This window comes from Dreissena polymorpha, chromosome 5, assembly GCF_020536995.1.
Source record: "Dreissena polymorpha isolate Duluth1 chromosome 5, UMN_Dpol_1.0, whole genome shotgun sequence".
NCBI classification, from domain to species: Eukaryota; Metazoa; Mollusca; class Bivalvia; order Myida; family Dreissenidae; genus Dreissena; species Dreissena polymorpha.
Window position 1 is genome coordinate 95503591 of NC_068359.1, and position 23741 is coordinate 95527331.

General features: G+C 34.9%; 2 protein-coding genes across 2 annotated transcripts in view; one reads left to right on the forward strand and one right to left on the reverse strand.

The window, feature by feature from the left end:
- LOC127832007 (limb region 1 protein homolog) overlaps nucleotides 1-2049 on the reverse strand; it is a 29005-nt gene extending 26956 nt beyond the window's left edge. Inside the window, exon 1 of the mRNA XM_052357136.1 lies at nucleotides 1904-2049. Coding sequence (XP_052213096.1) covers nucleotides 1904-1963 — 60 coding nt within the window. The 5' untranslated portion in view covers nucleotides 1964-2049. The remainder of the gene's footprint in view (nucleotides 1-1903) is intronic.
- Nucleotides 2050-2293: 244 nt separating this feature from the next.
- Nucleotides 2294-23741, forward strand: part of LOC127831822 (methionine synthase reductase-like) — a 21999-nt gene continuing 551 nt past the window's right edge. Inside the window, exons 1-14 of the mRNA XM_052356897.1 lie at nucleotides 2294-2315; nucleotides 3340-3491; nucleotides 6307-6457; nucleotides 8937-9054; nucleotides 9300-9957; nucleotides 10598-10741; nucleotides 11173-11258; nucleotides 12832-12988; nucleotides 14956-15136; nucleotides 16123-16177; nucleotides 16681-16966; nucleotides 17740-17951; nucleotides 20290-20528; nucleotides 21074-23741. The exon at nucleotides 21074-23741 is cut by the window's right edge and continues 551 nt beyond it. Coding sequence (XP_052212857.1) covers nucleotides 3345-3491; nucleotides 6307-6457; nucleotides 8937-9054; nucleotides 9300-9957; nucleotides 10598-10741; nucleotides 11173-11258; nucleotides 12832-12988; nucleotides 14956-15136; nucleotides 16123-16177; nucleotides 16681-16966; nucleotides 17740-17951; nucleotides 20290-20528; nucleotides 21074-21153 — 2514 coding nt within the window. The 5' untranslated portion in view covers nucleotides 2294-2315; nucleotides 3340-3344 and the 3' untranslated portion in view covers nucleotides 21154-23741. The remainder of the gene's footprint in view (nucleotides 2316-3339; nucleotides 3492-6306; nucleotides 6458-8936; nucleotides 9055-9299; nucleotides 9958-10597; nucleotides 10742-11172; nucleotides 11259-12831; nucleotides 12989-14955; nucleotides 15137-16122; nucleotides 16178-16680; nucleotides 16967-17739; nucleotides 17952-20289; nucleotides 20529-21073) is intronic.

Here is a 23741-nt window from a genome sequence, read left to right on the forward strand (position 1 = left end):
ACAGATGCAATATTGGGCATGTTCAACGTTTATTCAAGTACTGCAGTTTTGTTTTTCAGTTACAGTAAAACTCTGAGATAAGAACCAGCGCCCTCACACTATTTTGGGGGAAGGGGTCCGCAGCCCTTAGGAGTGGGAATTTTTTGTAAATGGGGGAATTTTTATAACAATATACAACAACTGTATTGAACTGTTATAAACATATATTTTTATATATGTTACTGTCTATAGGACAAAAGGGTGGACTTTTACTCAATCTATATAACAGTAATCTTATTTAAAAGTCCAATATATTGCGTTTGAAGGGGTTCAAAAATCAAGACCTTGATATATCCAGCGCGCAATATAAATTGTCAGGTTATTCATGCATGTTTATGTATGCATTAATTTAGCATACCCAAGTTTGGCAATCTCAAAACATGCTATTTACCTACCTCATTGAAGTATGTGTTATACCCATATGTTATTAATTGGTATAAAACAAAACATTATTCCAAGTAAGTATTTTCAAATGCGTATAATTAAATTTGTTATCCGAAAACAATTGCCAAGTTTTATTGTTCAAGAAAGCATGCACAAATAAGACCCCAATGTACAAAATGACGTCATCTTATCCTCGTGGAAAACATGGGCTTTATTAGTAGTGCATTTTGACAAACTTATGGAGCTTTACCTCTAAATTAAAAGCAAGTAGTTTACACTGTATCTAATGCGCTAAGATTGTTGAGATAGGTCAGTATTGACTTGTGACATTTACAATTATAAATGTATACACCTTTATGTGTGCACTGGTGTGTTTCGGCAGTTCAAAGCAATTTCAAGAGAGAATGGTAACACACGAAATGACCAGTGATGTTTGGCCAGTGTTGTTATTGTTAATCGCAGTACACAGGCGTTACAGTGATGTACAATGAAACCAAACAATCTGGTCAAAACTGGATTATGAAGGTCGGCTTAAACAGAAAATTAAAGTGGGTAAAAAAAGGGTAAAATACTAGCTTGTACCTGATTTTATCTGAATATGCTCGTCACATTTTTGGGAGCCATAACCATAGCCGATTTGTGATATATTGGACAACGCAATATAACGGACAATGATATATTGGAGTCAATTTTCAACTATAAATCAGTAATTTTTTCTCATTTTCTGAGGGGGAAATAAATCAGTTTTGGAGGGGAAAAAATATACTTTTAAGGTGGGGCCGTACTACCGCCGAAGTTTGGCAGCAGATTTGATAGATTGAGGGCCTTGAGAACTGAACAGTCAAAACCTTATAGCAGATATTTTTTACCAAAACAAACACTGGTTAGTCACACAAGTTATAAGACACTCCATTCTTAAAACAAAACAAAAAATTTATTTTGGGGGAAATTGGGATTTTTTTATAATTTCGGTTTGGGATCGGGTCGGTTTGCTTTGGGAGTGCCTCCGTTTTGCCGGAAGCGCAGACAGTCCTGAAAAACCCCTGTTGTGAATATATTTTATTTGAATTACCAACATAAATTGTATGAGAATCAATTATTAGAAGTCTTACACTGCCAAAAGATGAACAATATCTAACACGAGGATAAGTCAACCAGCATCACTAGTCCAAATAATTAGACGTAAGCTACCCCGCTTACATGTAAATCGACCTCATATTTATAGGAGTACCAGCATCACATGCATCATGGTACATCAAAATATTCATTTACTTATTATGCATGATATTTGCTTATCTAATATACATAACAACTTCAAAAAAAAAACTTGAAATATAGCTCTAGTTTGTCTTTTAAACTGTTTAAATGCAATTAAATGATAAATACCAACGTTAAACAAATCTGAGCAAATGCGTATCTCACTATGTGTCATGATCATGATGAATTTGATAGCTAAATAGGAATAAAAATGCGTTATTACAATATATTCTCGCACAGCATTGTGGAATTTTTGCAATTCCTCATCTTCCTCTTCTGACATCTTGCATTGTATAATTCAATAAAGTATTTAAATTTGACAGAATATTAATTATTTTAGAAAGAAATGGGCAGTTTTCCAAATGTTGACATTTTTCAAAAACAAAAACACACATTTTTGATTAAACGAATGTATCAAAATAAATTTGTATACATGAAAACTCTAGAAAATACATTTTGGTCCTAACATATAAATAGTAAATGGATCAATTGCAAATAATTTCTATTTATTGAAAGATTTGCAATATTTGAAGGATTATATGATAGAAAGTAAAAATATTTTCGTTTCATTATTGATGAAATACGTATGAATTATCCGAACGAATCATTTTTTCACGGACAGAGAAGCAGTGAGGGTGTGTGCAGATATAATATAATGATTTTTCGAATGTTTAAGATTTGTGATATTTTGAACGTTAAAAAATGTGATCTATTTGAATATGTTATTTATAGGTTACCGTTTTTTACAATATTTTATTTACGATTCATTCTTGTACTACACAAATTGGTTTGTTTATTTAAGTGTACATGTAGACGGATATTAAAACAATTCGGATAGTCTTACGTAATTATGTTTTATGTTATATATTTTTTAACAAGTATTCGGTATATGTAACAAATATTTTTGTGAAAGCCACTTACTATCACAGGCACTCGGTATTAATTACCACCCCCTCCCTCAGCTGCTTCCTCTCCCATAACTCTCAGAATTGTCAGTTTGTGATACAAAATAACAACACAAAAAAAGTTCGTCGAAATTATTATTTTTTACTTATATATATATAACAAGGTATATGACTTAGACCCTTGAATTGCTGATTTCGGCACACCTGCCAATTTCCGAAGCTCACTACTCAATTAATTTTCAACAGATTTGCACAATTTTGATATCAAACAACGCAAAAGTCTTATTATGACTTTGAGGAGGATCAATCTGAGTGTCACATATGGCCCCAGAAGTGCAATTGTCCTGCTTTCTGTTTATTTACATGTCTTCCATAAAAAGTGTCAGTCTCAAATGAACACTGAAAAATGAAGATTTTACCCCAAAAAAGCATGCTTGAGAATATTTAAATGGTTTTATGAAATTAAGTTCCAAGCAATTGAAAATACACACAATTTTAATTGGAAGATTTCTTGACACATATTTTCCCCATTTCATGGTATTCCATGCTTATTTCTCAAAATTTGAAAGGTACTGGTGCTACATGTATACCAACGGGGCTCTAAAAAAAGATTTGCTTATTTAGTTGACAGAAGTTAACAAATATATAGTTCAAAGTAGTTGTATGCATAAGAACTGGGTGTAATGCCCATGGTGTTGAACAATTAAAGCTTCCTCTGAGAAATGTGAAATTACTCATAATTGTTTACAACTAGGTGCAATGCCAGTGATATTGAACAACCGTTTTCTCCTTCTGTACGGATCTCAGACTGGCCAGGCTAAAGCCATTGCGGAGGATATAGCAGAGAAAGCAGAGGCTAAGGGTCTCCATGCAGACATACATTGCCTCAGCCAGACTGAAAAGAAGGTGACTTTTTAAAATGACAAATTATTAAATTTCATCAAATATAAAATTAATAATTATATTCTTCTTCTGTTTATTATCCCCCGCCATAGGCGGAGGGATATTGTTTTAGCGTTGTCCGTCCGTCTTTCCATCCGTCTTTCTGTCCGTCCGGCACTTTTATGTCCAGAGCCATATCTTGGAAGTGCTTTGGCAGATTTCATTGAAACTTGGTATGAATAATCTAGAATTAATAATCAGGGAATAATCTAGAATAAACTATCTATGAGTCCCTTGAACTCGCAGATTTTAGACAAATGAGTCCCAGGCCAAAATTAATGAGTCCACCTTGAAATAGAATGGGTCCCAAATTTTGAAAGATACAAAGTAATGAAGAAAACGAGTCTTCATCGCTCTAGCTCAATAACTATATTTTGCATTAAACTTTTAATAATCTCAAAAACATGTTCAAACCAAAACAACAAATTCAGGGTTTTCACTATCTTGTTTGCCTTCACATAGGCTATAACAGTATCTGTTTCATGAATGTAACCTGTTACAACATTTCAACTTGATTCAAGTCAATGATAATATTATTGTTAACATCCACATTGAGAACCAGAGCTCCAGATAATTTTTCAGCCGAGGGGTGTTTCACTCATGAAATTTTTAATTGGTGAGTAAAAATCAAAATGCGATAATTTTAAGGAGTATTTATGTTCAAAGGATCAGAACTAATAATAAATTGTACATGTAATGTTAACTCGCTATAACAAGCATTCTTGTACACAAGAAAACAAGCACTTTTGTTTTATTTAACAGTTTTTCTGAATGTTTTTGCTCTTGGCTTATAAGCAGCCATTAATTGTATTATATGTGTATTTAAGCGCAATTTAAAAAGTGCTTGGAGGTAAAACGTTTTCCATAGTGCCACACAAGAGATGAACTGTTATATGCTTGAAGTAGGCCGATTCGGGTTTTATCGAATGTGTTGTCCAATGTGTTTACCATAAGCGTATATCGATTATCAACAATGCAGCGGGGAGCCCGTTGTGTCAAAATCGGCCTTTATCGTGGGCCAACAGGAAACGTTACCGTTCTGACTGAAGAGTAAATTAGGTTTGAAACCACATTCTAAAAATAGATGGTGATGTCACTACGTTTTTACTGGTGTGGACACAATGACGGAAACCAGTCATGTTTACATGAATTTATATGCATGGATAAACCGCTAATACGCATTGAAATAGCACACGATGCGTAATCCGAATTTAGTCAGGAGTTTTTTTACTCAACAAAATTTTAAGTCATGCGTATTTTCTTTTTTGTCATGCGTATTTTACGCAAATACGCATCTTATCTGGCCCTCTGTTGAGAACCTGATAATATTACTGTTAATGTCCGAATTGCGAGCCGTTGACCTACCGTTATTAAAGTTTAAAGTTGTTTGTTTTGGATTTAGCTTCAACACCTTATTTCGGAGGCATTTTTTTCTGCATTATTTATGACTAAGTTACAACAAGTTAAAGCAGGTTTTCATCCGGGGACTCTAAAAAATATCATGACACACTCTATTTAAAAGGTCGATTCTAATTGGTTCGTATTATACAGCAGCGGCTCGACTAGAGCCAATCAAAAGACTTGTTGCCGTCTTTAAGCCTCATTCAGTTAAACTCAGCGTTCATCGCTACACTTTTGACTCATACCCAAGATGGTTCGTACTTATTGTGATTCGCGTATGCGTTAACGGATTCGTTTCAGCAATGCGTCCGAGTGGACGCACATATTTCAAAACTATGCGTCTATTTCGATATTTGTGCGTCATAGACGCGGGACGCGCATGTAGATTATTCCCTGGTATATATATGGATAAGAGGATGATGCTTGCCAAATGGCATTGTACACCATCTGTTAATAACGGAGTTATGGCCCTTTGTATCTTGAGAAAATGCTTGTTTGAGTGTCAAATATAACTCTTTTGTGTCCAGAAGCATATTGGCGGGGGATATCAATTCAACAAATTTGCTTGTTAGATTAAATATTATGTTAGCAGAAACATTAATTTTGTATGAAAATAAAGTCAAATATTGTTATTTTTTTGGTCGTCGGAAACAAAGTTGAAACACTGTGACAATCCCAAATAAATAAATGAACATGGTTAATACAAACTAAATATTCTTCTAAAAATAATTATGTAAATTTAACATTTTCTAGATGTTCATATAAAGAAATCGTGTGTTACTACATGTATACATGTAGCTTTATACTATGCTTTATATGGATGTTGTCTTGAGTGTAAAGCTTTTGATAAGATCAGTATCAAAACAATCATTAACAATAATTAAACACTTTATGAACAGGTATCTTTATGTAGGTAATTTGTAGCTCAACTGAGCACAAAGTGAATAAACTGCACATTTTAAATTGGAGCAAAACAAAAATTGCCAAGCAATAACATGAAGCATTAATCTTGTTTGTGAATGTTGTGTACTGAGGAGCCATGATTTCTATATACATTGTATTACCTGCTACTCAGCTAGAGGTTGATTTATTATGTAAAATTAATTAGGTTCTTCATACATGTAACTTGAACAGGTTTAACAAGTTGATGGTAATGATCATAAGGGTATTTATAACTTATTTTACAATTATCGAATGGCAAATGAAAAGCGTATTAAACCAACTTAAGTTAATGGTATTAAAATAAGAAATGACCTGACATTGGCAAATTATTAGAAAATGTCACAACAAAAGTTTACTCTAACTTTTCATCCTGTCCAATTTCGAAGCATCATGTGCCATTTCCTCTGTTATGACCCTAGATCTCTCTTTATAACAGTTCAAAATAGAGCGCGAGTCCTGCGTGGTGTTGGTGATATCTACGACAGGCGACGGTGAACCCCCAGACACTGCCCTCAAGTTTGTACGACACCTGAAGAAGAAAACGCTCAAGAGTGACTACCTATCTACACTGAACTACACTCTTCTAGGTACTTCATTAATGATGGTTAAATGTTGAACTTCGCAGTAGTGTATCGGCCAAATGAATCTAAATCTCAGAAGGTATAGTTTCACACTTGTCGGACAAATAATAACAATGGAATTCTTTTTAGCTTAATTGAACACAAGGTTCTCATGGTGAGTTTTTTTGTCCCCCACTACTATATACTATAAAACATATTGTTTTTGCCCTGTCTGTTGGTCTGTTGGTTGGTTGGTCTGTTGGATTGCGCCAACTTTAACATTTGCAATAACTTTTGCAATATTGAAGATAGCAACTTGATATTTGGCATGCATATGTATCTCATGGAGCTGCACATTTTGAGTGGTGAAAGGTCAAGGTCATCCTTCAAGGTCAAAGGTCAAATGTATGGGTCAAAATCGCTCATTTAATGTACACTTTTGAAATATTTCAATATTCAAGATAGCAACTTGATATTTGGCATGCATGTGTATCTAATGGAGCCGCAAATTTTGAGTGGTGAAAGGTCAAGGTCATCCTTCAAGGTCAGAGGTCAAATATATGTGGCCAAAATCGCTCATTTTATGAGTACTTTTGCAATATTGAAGATAGCAACTTGATATTTGGCATGCATGTGTATCTAATGGAGCTGCACATTTTGAGTGGTGAAAGGTCAAGGTCATCCTTCAAGGTCAAATATATGGGTCAAAATTGCTCATGTAATGTCACTTCTGCAATACTGAAGCTAGCAATTTTATATTTGACATGCATGTGTATCTCATGGAGCTGCACATTTTGAGTGGTGAAGGGTCAAGGTCATCCTTCATGGTCAAACGTCATATATGCGGACATAGTGTTTCACAAACACATCTTGTTGAGATTGCATTTTGTCTGTTGTCTGTTGTCTGCGTCAAAATTAGCCTTGTAAACTCTCTATATGCTACATTTATTGTCCAATCTTCATGAAACTTGGTCAGAATATTCGTCTCAATGATATCTCAGCTGAGTTTAAAAATCGTTTCAGTCTATTTAAAAGCATGGCCGTCAATTGGAGAGGCAGTTTTCCTTATATGGCTAAAGCCTTGTTAATACTCAAGAAGTCTTATTTAGTGTCAAAGCTTCATGAAACCTGGTGAGAAGATATGTTCTAATTAAAACTTGGCTGAGTATAAATGGTTCTGGTTTACTAGAAAACATAGCCACCAGAAGGTGGGGCAGTTTTCCTTAAATGGCTACACTACAGTAAAACTGTGTAAACACTTTAAAAGTCACATTTTCAGTCCAATCTCCATTAAACTAGGTACGAGCATTGTGTTTTAATGTTATCAGGACCAAGTTAACAAATGATTCTTGTATGTTCAAAACCATTGCCACTAGGGGGCGGGGCAGTTATACTTTTATGGTTCTAATAAAACCTTGTCAACACTCTAGAAGTCACATTTTTGTCCAGTTTTCATGCAACTTGGTCAGAACATTTATTTGAATGAAAATAGTTCCGGTCTGTTGAAAATCATGGCCTCCAAGGGGCTGGGCAGTTTTCTCTCATATGGCTGTAATAAAGCCTTTTTAACACTCTTTAAGTGAGATTTACAGTCGAATCTTCTTGAAACTTGATCATTTGTAAAATGTTCTAATGATATCTTGGCTTAATTTCAAAAACGGATCCAGTTCCTTTAAAGGTATGGCCTGCAGGGAGGAGGAAGGTTTCTGTTAATTGGCTCTAGTAAAGTCTTGTAACGCTTTAAATGCAACATTTATTGGCCAATCTTCATGAAACTTGCTCAGAACATTCAAAATTTTGTCCCAATAAAATACTGTTTGAGTTTGAAACTGGGTCATGCAAGCTAAAAAAGAGATTACAAGTTTAATGATAAAAAGCATGTTTATACTCTAGAAGTCACTTTTTCTGTCTAATCTTCATAAAAGTTGGTAAGAACATTTTTTTCTAATGTTATTTCAGCCAAGTTGGCCTAGAAATCAAACAGTAATGTTTCATCAAGTACATGTACTTTCATTATTTGGATTCTACCTTGTAAGAATAGTTAATTCCTTAGCTACGGTCTCAGTTGAGCGCCTTAGGGACCATGGCCCTCGTGTTATGTGACTTACTTTCTTTTATCATTCAATTAATATCACATGGCTTCTTGGTTTATTATCTTGGATTCTCATCTGGTTAAATAGTAGAACGTTTGCTATTAGTTATTGTACATGTTATTGTTTCATATAAAAGGCGCTTTGTGACTTGCCATTTTTTTAACTTATTTTTGTAAAGATAAAGTCCTGCCATTAGTACTTATTTTGCGGAAAATACCAAAATGTTAGGTTTTGGGGAGAAAATGTTGGCAAGGGAAAATCAAACCTGGGATAAGATTAGTTGTTTGAGGAAAAAATCATGATTGAATGAAATTATCTGAGGGAATGAAGCCATTTCACAGCAGTGAGCACCTTACTATAGATGGAAAGATAAGCCCCTGCTTACAAAAACATGACTCCATCACTTTCTCTAGGCCTAGGTGACTCCAACTACACAAACTTCTGCAACTGCGGCAAGACTTTGAACCAGAGGCTCCTGGAACTGAGCGCCAAACCATTCTACCCGCCCGGATGGGCAGATGACGCAGTGGGGTATGACTGCGCTAGAATTAGGACTTATTAGGAATTATTTATGATATTTAATAAAAACATTCCTGTATTCAGCACTTTCACACTCTTATTTATCTGATCATTTATCTTAATGTTTTGAACAAAGCACAGGTGTTGTCATGGGAATAAGCAATATGGCATCTTAGTTTATTGTGATTATGACTCATATTATATAAAGTATACCATGCTGTAAATACTAAAAGGACATATGTTTACATCTATTTCAGATTAGAAGTTGTTGCTGAACCTTGGATAGAAAACTTGATTCCAGCAATCACACATTTTCTAAAACTGCCTCTAGATAATAATCAATCTGCTAGGTCAAGTACTGAAATTGTTCCACATATTATCAGTGAGATCAGGGTTACCAGTGAATCTAGTTCAAATAGTGATACACTTATTCAAGATGACAACATAATTTCTGTAAAGATCATTAATTGCAAGAACGTGTCAAATGCAAATAACGAAAGTTCTGTTGCAAATGATAGTACCAAAGTAGATTCAGATAGTATTGTTTACAATGGCTTTCCAAAAGAAAGAGCAACAAATGGGTCACACATAGATCTCACTTCTGGTAGTAAGATCACAGAAAATACATCAATAAGAGACTGTGTGATAGTTAATGGACATAGTTTCAGTGAAAGACTGAATGGAAATATAAGTGAGATCTCATCAGACAAAGTTTCAACTGCAATCATGAGTGATAGTGTTACAGCAAACTCTTTAAAGGGGGATAATGCTGTGAACTCTTCAGTTGGATGTAAGAAAGAACGTGATACAGGAAGTTTAATGAATTCTGTACCTCCACTGTCAGAGAGTAGCCTTACAGTTCCAATTCTCTCCCCTGAATATCTGAAAGTCGATTTCTTGGACACAGAAACTGTTGTAAGTTCATTTTAAACAAATGTATTTTTTTATTACTTTTGAACAAGTTATACTGTAGTTCTTTTACTTTAGCTGTACCATATCATTTGTATTATAATATTAATGATATTATTAATAGCCTCGTTTTGTGATAAGAAATAAAACAGCTTAAAATTAGGAGATACTTTCATATTTAAATAATTGTTCAATATTTTATTTTTAAAAAGGTTTTATAAGATTTAAGATCATAAGGAATTTGTTCAATTTAGTGTGTTGGTAATTGTAAACATCAGTTGAACCTTAAACCAAAAATCTGTTTTTTGCTTTTTTTTGGGGAGTCCAGATAGCCCCCTTAAAATTGTGTTTACTTCATGACAATCAAACTGCTCAATATGAGACTCAGTCAGTTTTAACTTAAAATGTAGAAACAAATGCTTGATGTTTGATTTTCAGTGCTGCCATTTTTTTGTAAACCTTGAGGGAAAAGTGCAGTTGGTGTGGGGTGCTAATTCACGACTGCCAGAACATTAGCATGGTGCTCTACCAACTGAGCTTACTTGGTGGCTTGTTCTTGGCCACGGAGGAAACAGTTCAGGCGGCAAGCAATCTTAAGTATGTTCATTGTAATGGCACCTGATAATAGATTTGGCTCTATTTTCAGAATGTCGATGAACTGCCACTTCAAAATGGCTGCAGTTTCCCGTCTGCCGCATCTCCGGTTGTCATGGCAACTGTCCAGTCCATATGCACCCTTACAGCACCCTCTTCAGTGAAGAAAGCACTGGCTGTAACGATTAGCATAGCGGTATGTGGTTGGTTACTTTAATAACAATATTTGCAACATGTTTAATGGTTCTTCCATTTGTTCATTCTCGTATGTTGATGATGGCTTATCAGGTAAGGTTTAACACAGTAGGGAATCCATAAAGCCAAGAATTGTTATGTATGGCAATATGTGAAACTACATGTACTTAAATTATATTACCTGTTAACACTTTTTTGTTGAAAAGATTAATAGAGAATAAATTAGAACTAAACAATGAATTTAACAGAAATCATAACATTTTCCCTGGAAATGTAAGGTGGCATTTTTACTTCAGACAGACAAACAGACAGTTTATTTAGACTTATACACAAGTACATAGTCTTCGTACTAAAGTATTCAGATCAGTGCATCATAAGTTAAGACATCTCTTATATGCTATGTGAACACTTTCTCCTAATCTCTCCTTACAGGGCACTGGGATCACCTACCAAGCAGGGGATGCAATATCTGTGGTGTGCCCAAACCCACCTGAGGAGGTGGAGGCACTGCTGAAGAGGTAACAGGGGCCTGGGATGTGGAAATAGGAAAGAATAGAAGCGTCTTACAAAATTGGGTCTTATGCAATATGCTACCAATGTAGCTCCAGACCAGAATAAACTTTTACACAGGCTTGTGAGGCACTACCCTGTTCGCTGATGAGTCAAAAAGACTTGCATGACTATAGCGGGCAGGTTAGCTCCTGACCAGACAATTCAGTATATGGCATAAGACCCATTTTTGCCATGACGCGGCTCAAATGTTATCTGTATACTGACATGTTTTTTTATCACAGGGCCCTTGCTACATTTTGGGGAATTGGGGCCGGGCCCTTAGAGGGGGGAATTTCACGTTGTTTTGGGCGAAAAGGGGAATTTTAGAAGATCTTTTCACCAACCATTCATCACTTAAAATTGCTATATTTTAATGTTATTTACATAAATATACATTTAATCAAAGGTTAATAGCACGATACCATCTGGCAACATAGGTATAAAAGTTTTAAAAAATAGGAGGGGGGAATTTTTAGCTGAAATAGGGGAAAAAAGTATACTATTTTAAGGGTGTGAATGGGGCCGAATTTCGGCTCCAAAAAAGGCCAAACGAGGGCCCTGTATCAAAATATACTTTAAAGTATTGAAGCTATAAATAAATGATCACTCTTTGTAAAATGATAAATACTATGAAGTAAGCTTTAGTCACTGAAAATTAATTTCAAATATTAATAACTACACATATGAGTATTTGGATTAAGACAATTCTAAATTTTACAAAAAATATTATTTTCTTGTGATTCTATCCATTATTTCAAGGATATATGTAAGAAAAATGTGTTTAGTAACAGGTTAACTGTTAAATGGAGACATGTATGTGTTACACATGACGATCTTAAGGATTTATCTTTGCCCAACTTCAATGGAAGCATCGTTTAACAGATCTAGATCAAAAGAACCTATTGTCTCCCTGAAAGTTTTAAAGACACACTGCGTTGAGTTATTGGCTCGTCTCAAATGGATAATGTCAAGGTCAAGACTTTTTTCATTGAACAAAAAAACTGGAAAACTGTTGAATATATATCAAGAACTAATTATTAATGATTTACATAATATCCTTTAATATCATTTTTCATCATGTTGTTCTACCTTAATGAAAAGAACCCAGTAAACTTCTCTTCTTTCTTTATAATTTTTCTACCAGTCTTATATTTTAAAATGAAAATATAAATTTTGATGATCAGTGCTAAATGGCTGTACACAAGTAATAACATAACTTTTTTCTCATTGTTTAAAATTCTCAGTTAATTATATTTAACATCATACTCTGCGTTTTTGGTATTTAACATCATGCTGTTTGTTCTCTGTGTTTAACAGCATGCTGTTTGTTCTCTATATTGAACATCATGCTGTTGTTCTCTGTATTTAACAGCATGCTGTTCGTTCTTTGTATTTTTACACCGTGCAGTTTGTTCTCTGTGTTTAACAGCATGCTGTTCGTTCTCTGTATTTAACATCATGCTGTTTGTTCTCTGTATTTAACATCATGCTGTTTGTGCTCTGAACTTAACATCATGCTGGAAGTTTTCTATTCTTCAGGCTTGGACTACAGGACAAGGCAGACACCCCTATGCAGATATCTGTGATTGAAGGAACAAAGAAGAAGTCTGCTGCTGTGCCAAAGCATGTGCCCCCAAAATGCACTCTACATCACTTGTTCACCACATGCTTAGACTTCAGGGAACCCCCAAAGAAGGTTACCAACATTTTCCTGGTTACATCCTGAATAACACTATTGCTGTTCTGACATTTTTATGCCCCTGATTGTAATTTTATGCCTCTGAAGGAGGGCATATAGTGATCACACTTTGCGTTTAGGTTTCGAAAAATGCATAACCTCCAGGCCTTGACAGGGTTTCGGAGGGAACCTTTCTTTCAACTTTTGGTGATCCTCACCCAAACTTGGGTTCCCTCCTGTTTCAACGCACAGCGTAAGGGCAAATAAGTACAAGAAGCATACTAGTACACATTTTTATTTCCAATATTCAATTCAGTTGCCATTTAAAGTAGACCCATTGATAGCTTATAAGCTTTGCTTTGTAGTTTAACTTTAGATTTCATGTCTATCAATACTTGATAACAATATGCTTTTAATGTATTTTAAAAAAGCACAACAAGTTAGGCTTGCAACAGAACTAATAAAAATATATAAATTGTTATAAAATTCATAAATCTAATAGATTTATCTATAAAGTAGCCTTATGTTTACTGAAATGTGCAAATACCAATAACAACAATTGGTTTTTCAGTGATAATTGTTCATGTGTGCTTTGTGTTATTTGCGCATATGGCAAAAATATCTGCCTCTAAAAAAGCGCATTGCTTCGTAAGAAAAAAACATCGGAAATATACTTGTCAATCATTTTGTAAACACTACCCGTATTTTTCTGCATTTTATCAAGTGTAATACATGTAGGTGATTTTTACTGTAACACCACCATAACTATACTACGTCATTCAAATTTGCATTCCTACTGGTTCTCTGCTTTGTGCGTGAAATCTTTGGTCGATAAAAGACGACGGAGAACCATCAACGTTCGCATCCGCTTTCATATTGCTAAAAATACACTACTAACCGTTTCGGAAGTTCTTCTTTTAAACACGGCAAGATATAAAAGATAATTACGCTGATTGAAATGGTCAATCAATACGAAGTGGTTCTATAAATTTAGGGTTCCCAGAGGAACACCCAGCTTGAAAGAACTGGTGACCCTCGCCAAAATCTGGTGTCCTCGGGTTCCTGGGACACAGTTAGTGTCGAGGCCTGACTTCTATGTCGCTTCAGATTTAACATTCATATTTGGTATGCATGTGTATATGGACAAGGCCTTTCCATGCACACACAAATTTTGACCCCTTTGACCTTGACCTTAAACTTAGGGTCCGCGTTAAGGTTTTGAAAAATGTGTTTAGGTTTCGGAAAATGCACATAACTTCTTTGAAAGCGTTTATCAGGGGCATATTTCATCCTATGGAGACAGCTCTTGTTTCTCTTTCAAATTATTATTGCTCTTCAAAGATTGTTGATCTAAATCTGATTTCATGAGGGAAAAGTTTTTGCTTATACATAATTTTTTAAGTCAAATTTTTAGGCAAACTTCTTGATAAACCATTATTTATTCAGCCAAAATGAAGATTTTTATGTCAAGGTGTCTTTTTCCCTAGACTGTGTATATAAATATTCTCCAGCCAAGTCTTATATAATTTTTAAATATATTATATATCAGCCTATTTCATGGTCAACTTCTTAAATTGAGTCTTACGTTTGAAATTTGAAACTGTCCATAGTTGTTTGACCTGATTTTTTTTCGTTTAAAGGTTGTCTCTCATAAACGTAAATCCATGTGTAGGGGGAAAGAGTTGTCTCCGATTAGCCTGTGCAGACTGCAAAGGCAAATCTTGGACGACACTTTATGCACATGCATTAAGCCCAGTTTTCCCAGAATTCAGCTTGTATGTTTTTTGCAGTCTCAAACAGTATTTAACTCATAGCATAGTGGTAAAGTTACATACATGTACTCATATTTTCCCCAAGTAACCTGGTTTACCAGTACTACATGTAAGTACCCTTACTTACACCAGTAAGTGACAACAAACCCTTTAGCAAGTGGGTATTAAGCCTGGTTTCAAAAAACAAGGCTCTTACAATTGATTTCAATACAGGCCCTGCTGCGTGCGCTGATGGAGTACACCTCTGACGCGTCACACCAGCGCCGCCTACAGGAGTTGTGCAGCAAGCAGGGGGCTGTGGATTACACCTGCTTCATCAGGGAGCCCAGCGTAGGGGTACTGGACCTGCTAGACTGCTTTACTTCCTGTATGCCACCGGTGACCTGTCTTATAGGTTAGTTTATAATACCTATTTGAGTAGCGCTCTGTGAAAATGGGGTTAAATACAAGTGCTGAAGTGGTGTCCCAGATTAGCCTGCGTAGTCCACACAGGGTAATCAGGGACAACACTTTACCCCTAAACTGGATTTTCGTCAATAACAGACTTTCTTAAAACAAAAAAATTACAACTAAGTAAGAAAGTGCCGTCTGTCAATCCATTGTATGTGAACTTCAAATTGCAGTCCTAGCCTGATTGTGGGGTTGGGGATTGATATGTGGGAAAAATATAGGATCACATAAGGTACAGGGTACTTTAAAGAAGGGTAGGGTGGGGAGGCAGACCAGTATGGGGAAATTTTGGGGGATGGATCACTGGCAGTTTCTGGCAGCACTTCTTAAGGTGTTGTCTGTTGCACCCTGTGATTTTACTCTTAATTAGTTCGGCTGTTTTAGGAGAAAACCCGAGGTATTGTCATAGCTAGCTTGTCGTCCGCCGTCCGCGTCGTGCTAAAACCTTTACATTGGCTCTAAAATCAAAGTGCTTCCACCTACAACTTTGAAACTATATATACAAATGCACCTTGAGGAGTTCTACATGCCACACTCATTTTGGGGTCACTAGGTCAAAGGTCAAGGTCACTGTTATCTCTAAAAAAATAAAAATTTCTGACAACCTTTCATTTATTCAAAACTGCACCCGCAGCCGAGCGTTGACATGGGTAATGCGGTGCTCTTGTTTTGTTCTTAGGATTTGTAATAAAATTATATCTATGGCCATTCTCATCCTTTCCCTGATTTATGCAAGTCGCTTATCAGTTACTGGAATAAATGATGTATTGCTTTGAAAATGTGTTAGTTTGTTAACTCTGCGCAATGATAGATGTGAAACATCGTTTTAAACGGCAAAAACTTCAAAACAAACAGACAAGTATTTACTATTTCCCCTATTATAATATGTTTTTTTTTATTATTTTAATTTCTATGAGTTATTTTTTTCAGAACATCTTTCCAGACTCCAGCCCCGTCCATATTCTGTTTGCACTTCATCTCGAAGGTAATATATGGGGAATATAACAGGTTGGATGTTAACTCTTTCTCCCAAATGTATGGATATTCATGTATTTTCAGTCTGAATGTGTTTTGTTTTTGTCAAAAGTGCTCACAAATTAATGAAATGAATAAGCACTTGCTTTGACATTAATATAAATAGTAATCACTTAGAACTCATCACTTATTTTATGCATTTTGTTCCATTTTGACCTGTAATTTTCTAAATAAATAAATAATTTCAAATATGTTATTAACAGATATTTTTTTAAACATCATTTGCTTCACAAACTCACATGTAGATGAAGTGTTAGAAATATCTAAATTACAAAGTTCATAGTATTTGTAAAAACATCTTTTAAGATGATTTATTGATGTTTTTACTATTTTATAATGTTTTTATATTTTACCAAATGTTTTTACATTTAATTTAAAGTTCTACTACATATATATCGGTATATATCTGATGTATCTGCATATATCTTGATTTTTACCCCTGGTGTTCTGCAGGTATCCAGATTCTCTACAGTTTGTGTTCAATGTTGTGGAGATACCTGCGGGGAGCGGTCGCAGCTATCACAGGAAGGGGCTCTGCACAGGCTGGCTAGAGGGTCTCCGGTCAGGAGTCAGTGCAATGTCTAAGGCAGAGGATGGCGGTGATAATCGGTCAGAAGACAGTAAATTTTCTATGACTGGGGATGGAGACAAAACTGGGTCAGAGGCAATGAACACTGGTTTTGGTGACTCCGAACAGCTATCTTTGCAGATGCAGAACTTGTCCCTTAATAATGTAAAGGTGAATGTTTTCAGTTGTATTATTGTATCATATTTTATTCATAATCAGAGTTTGAAAAGATATGTTTTTTTATCGGGCCTTAACAAATCAGCTTAAATTTGCCATTTGAAGGCTGCACAATTTAAAGTTTTGTAAAAACTAAAATATCTGTGCAAGTCATTATCTTGTTTTTCAAAATGATAGAAAGTTCAGATTAGTTGCTGAACAAACATAATACTGTAGGCAAAAAATGCAATTTCTTTTTGACAATTTTAATGGCCTTACGGGTACAATAAAATATAAGTAAAATTGAGTAACATGTTGTTGCGGTTGTTTTGTAAATCAAGCTGCTTAAAATCTATTGTAATTTATAATTTACTTTAGTATTTACACGGTGAAAAAAACAACAGATAGGTCTTTCTGTGAGGAATACAATTAACTTTGGGTATGTTTTTGTCAAACAATTTAATAATCACACAGATGCTAAATAGATAATATAAGGGAATAATTCATGATTAACAGCTAGGGTATCCTTCATTTACGAACATCATTTGTCAATCTAGCATATCTTTTAGTGAAAAAACTGTTATTTATTATCAAATAAACAATACAGTGCAACAAGATTTAACTGCAGGAGGAGTAAATTGTCAGGCTCTGGAAATGCTTTTTAAGGCCTTATTATCTTTTTGGTAGTATCTCAGTTTTGTTTGTGTTTTACTTGTATTTGTTAGATATCCAATTTTAAGAAAGAAACCCAACTTATAACACAAATTCATATAATTTTGATGTTTCAGATCCCCATCTTTGCACGGACAAATCAAAACTTCCATCAGCCTGATGACCTCACCATTCCCTTGATTCTGATTGGTCCAGGGACTGGAGTGGCTCCATTGATTGGCTTCCTGCAGGAGAGGGCGGAGCTAAAGAGAAAAAATCCAGAGGTCCATCATGGGGAAGTCTGGCTGTTCTATGGTTGCAGGCACAGGGATAGAGACTATCTTTTCAGGTAATATTTTTTGATGGTTAGGGTTTTATTCAGTGAGGCTTTGACATTCAGAACCACAAGTCTTGGTCATGTGTTCATGTTTTTCGCACATGTGAGTTGAAGTTAAAGGTCAAAAGAAATCAAATAAGACTTTCTCTAATCTCTTCTGGAATAATTTGTTTACTGTCAGGCAAATCTTTGACAATGATAATGGCACTCATTATACCCCCATTAACATTGGTAAGGAGGGCTATATAGGAGTCACTTGGTTGGTCGGTCTGTTGGTCTAAAATGTCATCGGATCTTCACCAAACTTGGTCACAATTTGCATCTAGATGATGTATAGGTCAAGTTTGAATATGGGTCATGCCGGGTCAAAAACTAGGTCACAGGGTCACTTAGTGTGTTTTAAACCGAAATATTGTCCGAACCATAACTATGTCGTTTAACGTTAGATTTTAAAATAACTTGGTACATTTGTTCACGATCATGGGACGGTGTGTCATGTGAAAAAAGTATGTCAATATCTTCAAGGTCAAGGTCACACATGGAGTTCAAAGGTCAATTGCTTGTCCAGGCCATAACTTTATCATTTATGGTGAGATTTTAAAATCATTTGGCAAATTTGTTCACCATCATTGGACAGTGTGTCGGGTGAAAGAATAACCTCAATATCTCCAAGGTCAAAATCACACTTTGAGTTCAAAAATAAAAATGGCCATAAATGAGCTTGTCCGGGCAATAACTATGTCATTCATGGTGAGATATTAAAATCATTTGGCACATTTGTTTACCATAATTAAGCTGTGTGTCGCGAGAAAGAATTACATTGATATATTCAAGGTCAAGGTCATACTTTAAATTCAAAGGTAAAAAATGGCCATAAATAAGCTTGTTGGGCCATAACTATGTTGTTCATTGTGAGATTTTACAATCATTTGGCACATTTGTTCACCATCATTGGCCGGTGTGTCGCGCGAAAGAATTAACGTCGATATCTCCACAGTCAAGGTCACACTTTGAGTTCAAAGGTAAAAAATGGTCATAAATGAGCTTGTCCGGGCCATAACTATGTCATTCATTGTGAGATTTTAAAATCATTTTGCACATTTGTTCACTATCATTGGACGGTGTGTCACGCGAAAGAATTACGTTGAAATCTCCAAGGTCAAGGTCACACTGTGAGTTCAAAGGTCAAAAATGGCCGTAAATGATCTTGTCAAGGCCATAACTATGCCATTCTTGGTGAGATTTTAAAATAACGTGGTACATTTGTTCACAATCATTGGACAATGTTTCATGCGAAAGAATTATGTCAATATCTTCAAGGTCAAGGTAACACCTGGAGTTCAAAAGTGAAAAGTGACCATAAATAAGCTTGTCCGGGCCATAACTATGTCATAAATTGTGAGATTTTAAAACTCTGTACATTAATTTTGTTCATAGTCATTGGATGGCGTGTCATGAGAAAGAATTCAAGAGTTCAAAGGTCAAAATGGCCATAAATAATAATGGCATAATAATTCTTTAAAATCGCCATTTAGATTCTCTTGTTTTGTGAAGACAGCATGCAAAATAGTCTGTGTCAATGCGGCATGTGGGGGTATATGTCAAGTCTGTGACAAAGCTCTAGTTTTGATTATTTTGGTTTGAATTACCTTGCAAATAGGAAACTTGTAATAGTTTAAGAGAGAATTAAATAATTGTAATTGGTCTAGATATTGTATGGGTTATTTATAAGGCTTTCAACTAGGTGGTGTCCAGGCAGCATCAAACAGGAGGTTTCCACTCATTAACCTAAGTTTGCATTGACAAATCTTGATTAATTTATACATATGGCAAGTATGCATGGGGACCTATGATGGGATTTAATTAGGAGCTAGTTGAGTCAAGGTCACGAACTTTAACAAATGTTTTGCGTTAAATAACAGTAAGACTTCAATTTCTGCTATGCAGGTCAAGATCATCAAATGCTACTTTAAATAGGAAAACAGCAAACAGCTTGTAACCTGTTAAGAACTTCAGTTTACAGAGGCCAATTTTAATGAAGCTTTGTATATAGCAAGCTTGCATGGAAACCTTGCTTGGTATTCCATTTGTGGATAGTCAGTTCAAAGTAAAAGTCACTGAAACTAAAAATAGAAAATGGTGATGGGTCAAGGATGCGAGTTTTGATAAAGATATTACACTTAGATATTGTTTAGATAGCTTACATGCAGACCAGGCTTGGTATTAATAGGTTAAAAGTTAAGGAAAGAGCTATTTAAGATAAAAAAGAAGCGTTTTCTGCTCAGTAGCTTGTTTTGAAGGGTGGTTAACATTTTGGATAAAAAAATGTATCCAAAAAAATTGTTTCCAGGGATACGCTAGAGGCCTTTGTGACATCATCGGTTGTCACCAGATTGTGTGTTAGCTTCTCACGTGACGATCAGCCTGCTGATGCCCCTCGCTACGTGCAGGACAACATGCGTCGTCACGGGGGCGACCTTGTGACCTTGATACAAGACAAGGGTGCCTGTGTGTACGTGTGTGGCGATGCCAGGAACATGGCCAAGGATGTCAATGAAACTTTTGTGGATATATTTGCCGAACATAAAGGTAGGTTTGTAGTGACGGTATTTTCTGTTAATTGTTTTTTTGCAAGTCCTCTTGCATTTAATATTCTCCAATTCATCAACTTTTCAAGTGTTTGTTTTGTAAATTTTTATATAAACTATAAAGGTGATTTTTATGCCCCCAGATTGAAAGATGGGGGGCATATTGTTTTTGGCCTGTCTGTTTGTCTGTCATTCATTGTGTGTGTCCCAAAACTTTAACCATGGTTAAAGTTTTGCAATGACTTTTGCATTATTGAAGATAGCAACTTGATATTTGGTATGCACATGCATCTAATGGAGCTGCACATTTTGAGTGGTTAAAGGTCAAGGTCAATGTCATCCTTCAAGGTCAAAGGTCAAATATATCGCTTCAAAGCGGTGCAATAGGGGGCATTGTGTTTCTGACAAACCTCTTGTTTTGCAAGTTATATTTGTAAAGACAACTGTTAATTGTACAAATGAACTTATTGCAAACAGATTAAATTTTCTTTAAAAAAAATCTTTATATTAAATGACTATATATTTTCATGTTTTTTTCTGCTTCAGGCTTGACCAAAGATGATATCAGTGGACTGTTCATGAAACTGCGTTTAGAGAAGCGCTACAGAGAAGATGTGTGGACGTAAATATGGAAGTGCGGAATGGCAATCTGTTTACAGTGATAATGGGGGAGTATATGGGAAATACAAGGCTAAATGCACATTCGGCTATTAGTTTATAGACATTTATAAGATCATGATATGATTACAAGTGAGGTGCTCACATGTGTACATATGTTTGTATTTTTGTATGTTGTCGACTGGTCATATATGTTTACGCATTCATTGCATTAGCCTTTATTGTTCTTTTTGGGTTCATTAATATAGTTTTTAGCTGTGCAATTGGTATTGAATCATGGTTTGTGATCAGTTCATGAGATTTAAAATGATCAATGAATGCACATGGAGTTGTAAATAAAACTTATCGCTATATGAGATTATTATTATTAATAAATGAAATATTTTGAGTTGATGAGTTATTTATTATGTTATTATTTGCCTGATGTTATTTATTTTCTCATATGGGCATTCATTTATTGACAAGTCTTAGACTAAGTTAATACCAAGTAAGTTATGGATTTTTAACAAAATTTGTGTGCTTGCAAGAGATGATTAGGGGTTATATGATTAGTTAAGTGATCTTTAGAGAAGAAGGTTTCAGATTTCCTGGTTTTTCCCCCAGGGTCTTAAGAACAGTGGTATTCATATGTCTTAATTTCCTAATAATAAGGGATACCCCTGTGCCTTAACATTAAAAATGTTTCCTCTTTTCCTGAAGTTTTAATTTAGGAACACACCAGTACCAAAATTTCCAATTATTATCAGTGTGTGCTTGGTTTAGCTCTAGAGTAATGAAGATATGAACAAATGGCATACACAAATAAGGAAAAAAATCAATCGTATTGCCAAATGTGGATCTGTGCCCCTGTGCCTTCACAAAGTCCTGGGGAGAAGTCTGAATTTTAGCTTCTATTCTATGTTAAATTTACGTTTTATCCTCATCAATTGGAAACCATTTTTAATTTGTGCATCTGGATCTTAATACATGTATATTTACTAAGCATATGGTTGTGTTTTGCAAAAAACCTTTATTTTGGGCAAATTTATTTTGTATTCAAATGTTGTCTAAGAAACTTGTTTTCATATAATGGCAACAAAGGTAACAATTTGTGAGGTGTTGTTGCTTTGTGATGTGGAAAAAAACGTTTTTATAAATTGTGTATTTTTTTGTCATTAATCCAGCTGGATAGAAGAAGAATGTTTTGTTTATATATTTTTTTACCTGGTGCTAAGGATAAAGCAATGTGACTTGTGTAACAAATAATTTGTTTGAGACATTTTGATATGTCGGTTCTTAAATGCAAGTGATGCATGTATGTCTGATAGACAGTTTCAATAGTTTGTACTAGTCAGGTACAAATACTTGCCATAACGTGTTTTACATCAGACAAAAAATGTGTTTTGTGTTTTATGGAAAAACAAACTATTGTGTCCTTTTTTGCCAGTGATATTGTGAGATTTTATTTGTTTAAATGATTTTATTGTCAAGTTGGATGTGAAAAGCTCAAAATTGTGATAACAATGGTCGAGTGTATGCGATATGACAGTGAATAATTGAGAAAACTTATTAAAAAAATTGAATGTTGCATGACAAAGTTACAGAGCAGACAAGCTTGAACATTCTAATGCATGAAAATGTTAAACTAGTTGATATGGAGTGTCATGTGCAATTACGATCTCCCCACTGCATAGGCCAAGGTCACACTTAAAGATAAGAGGTTAAGTTGTGGCTATAAATCAGCTTGCCCAAACTATAACTCTTAACATCCAAAATTCAATTTTAAAATCATTAAAACTATATGTTAACAATGTTGAATTAGTGTAATGTATGACAATCATTGCCCTACAGCATAAGTCATATTTATTGTTAAAGTGGCCTTGTCACAGATTTCGACATGTATTGAAGTTTGTTATTAAATGCTTTATTTTGATAAATATACACATTGGATCTAAAAAGCTCAAGCAAAAAAAAACAAGAATAAAAGTTTAAGACGAAAAAAAGTAACCCTAACCTGGCTTAAACCACTAACCCGGAGTAAAAGTCTTCCACTAAGAATACTCGGCCATTGGTGCTCACTATATGAGATGAATTTTATACTTTATATAAGCATACCTCTTAGTATCAAACATTGAAACAATATAACGACAACAACAGAACTCTCCAAATTATTCAATCGTTTTGCGTTGCAACGCTTTATAATTTTCAGGTTTTCAAATCTTCAAAAGATGCATATAATGGATATTTTAGAGCACGGTTAATGTTCAATATTACTGTTTCCTCGCAAATAACATAACTAGAACGAAAATTTGCAAATCTGAAACAACTTTTTTTAATTTTGCCAATTTACCAAAACGTGAAAAGGCCACTTTTAAGATAAATATTAAATTTGGCCATGAAAAATGCTTTCGAACAAATGTTCACTATGTAGAGATGATGTGCCATTTAATAGCAAATAAAGGTCACCCAAAGTCGCTACTGCAAAGGTCAAGGGCACTCTTTAAGGGAAAAGGTTAACTTTGGCCTTGAAACAAATTGTCCAGACTATAACTCCATCATTCAATTTCAAAACAATTTAGCATAAGTGTTCACCATATGGATATGACATGTCATGTGT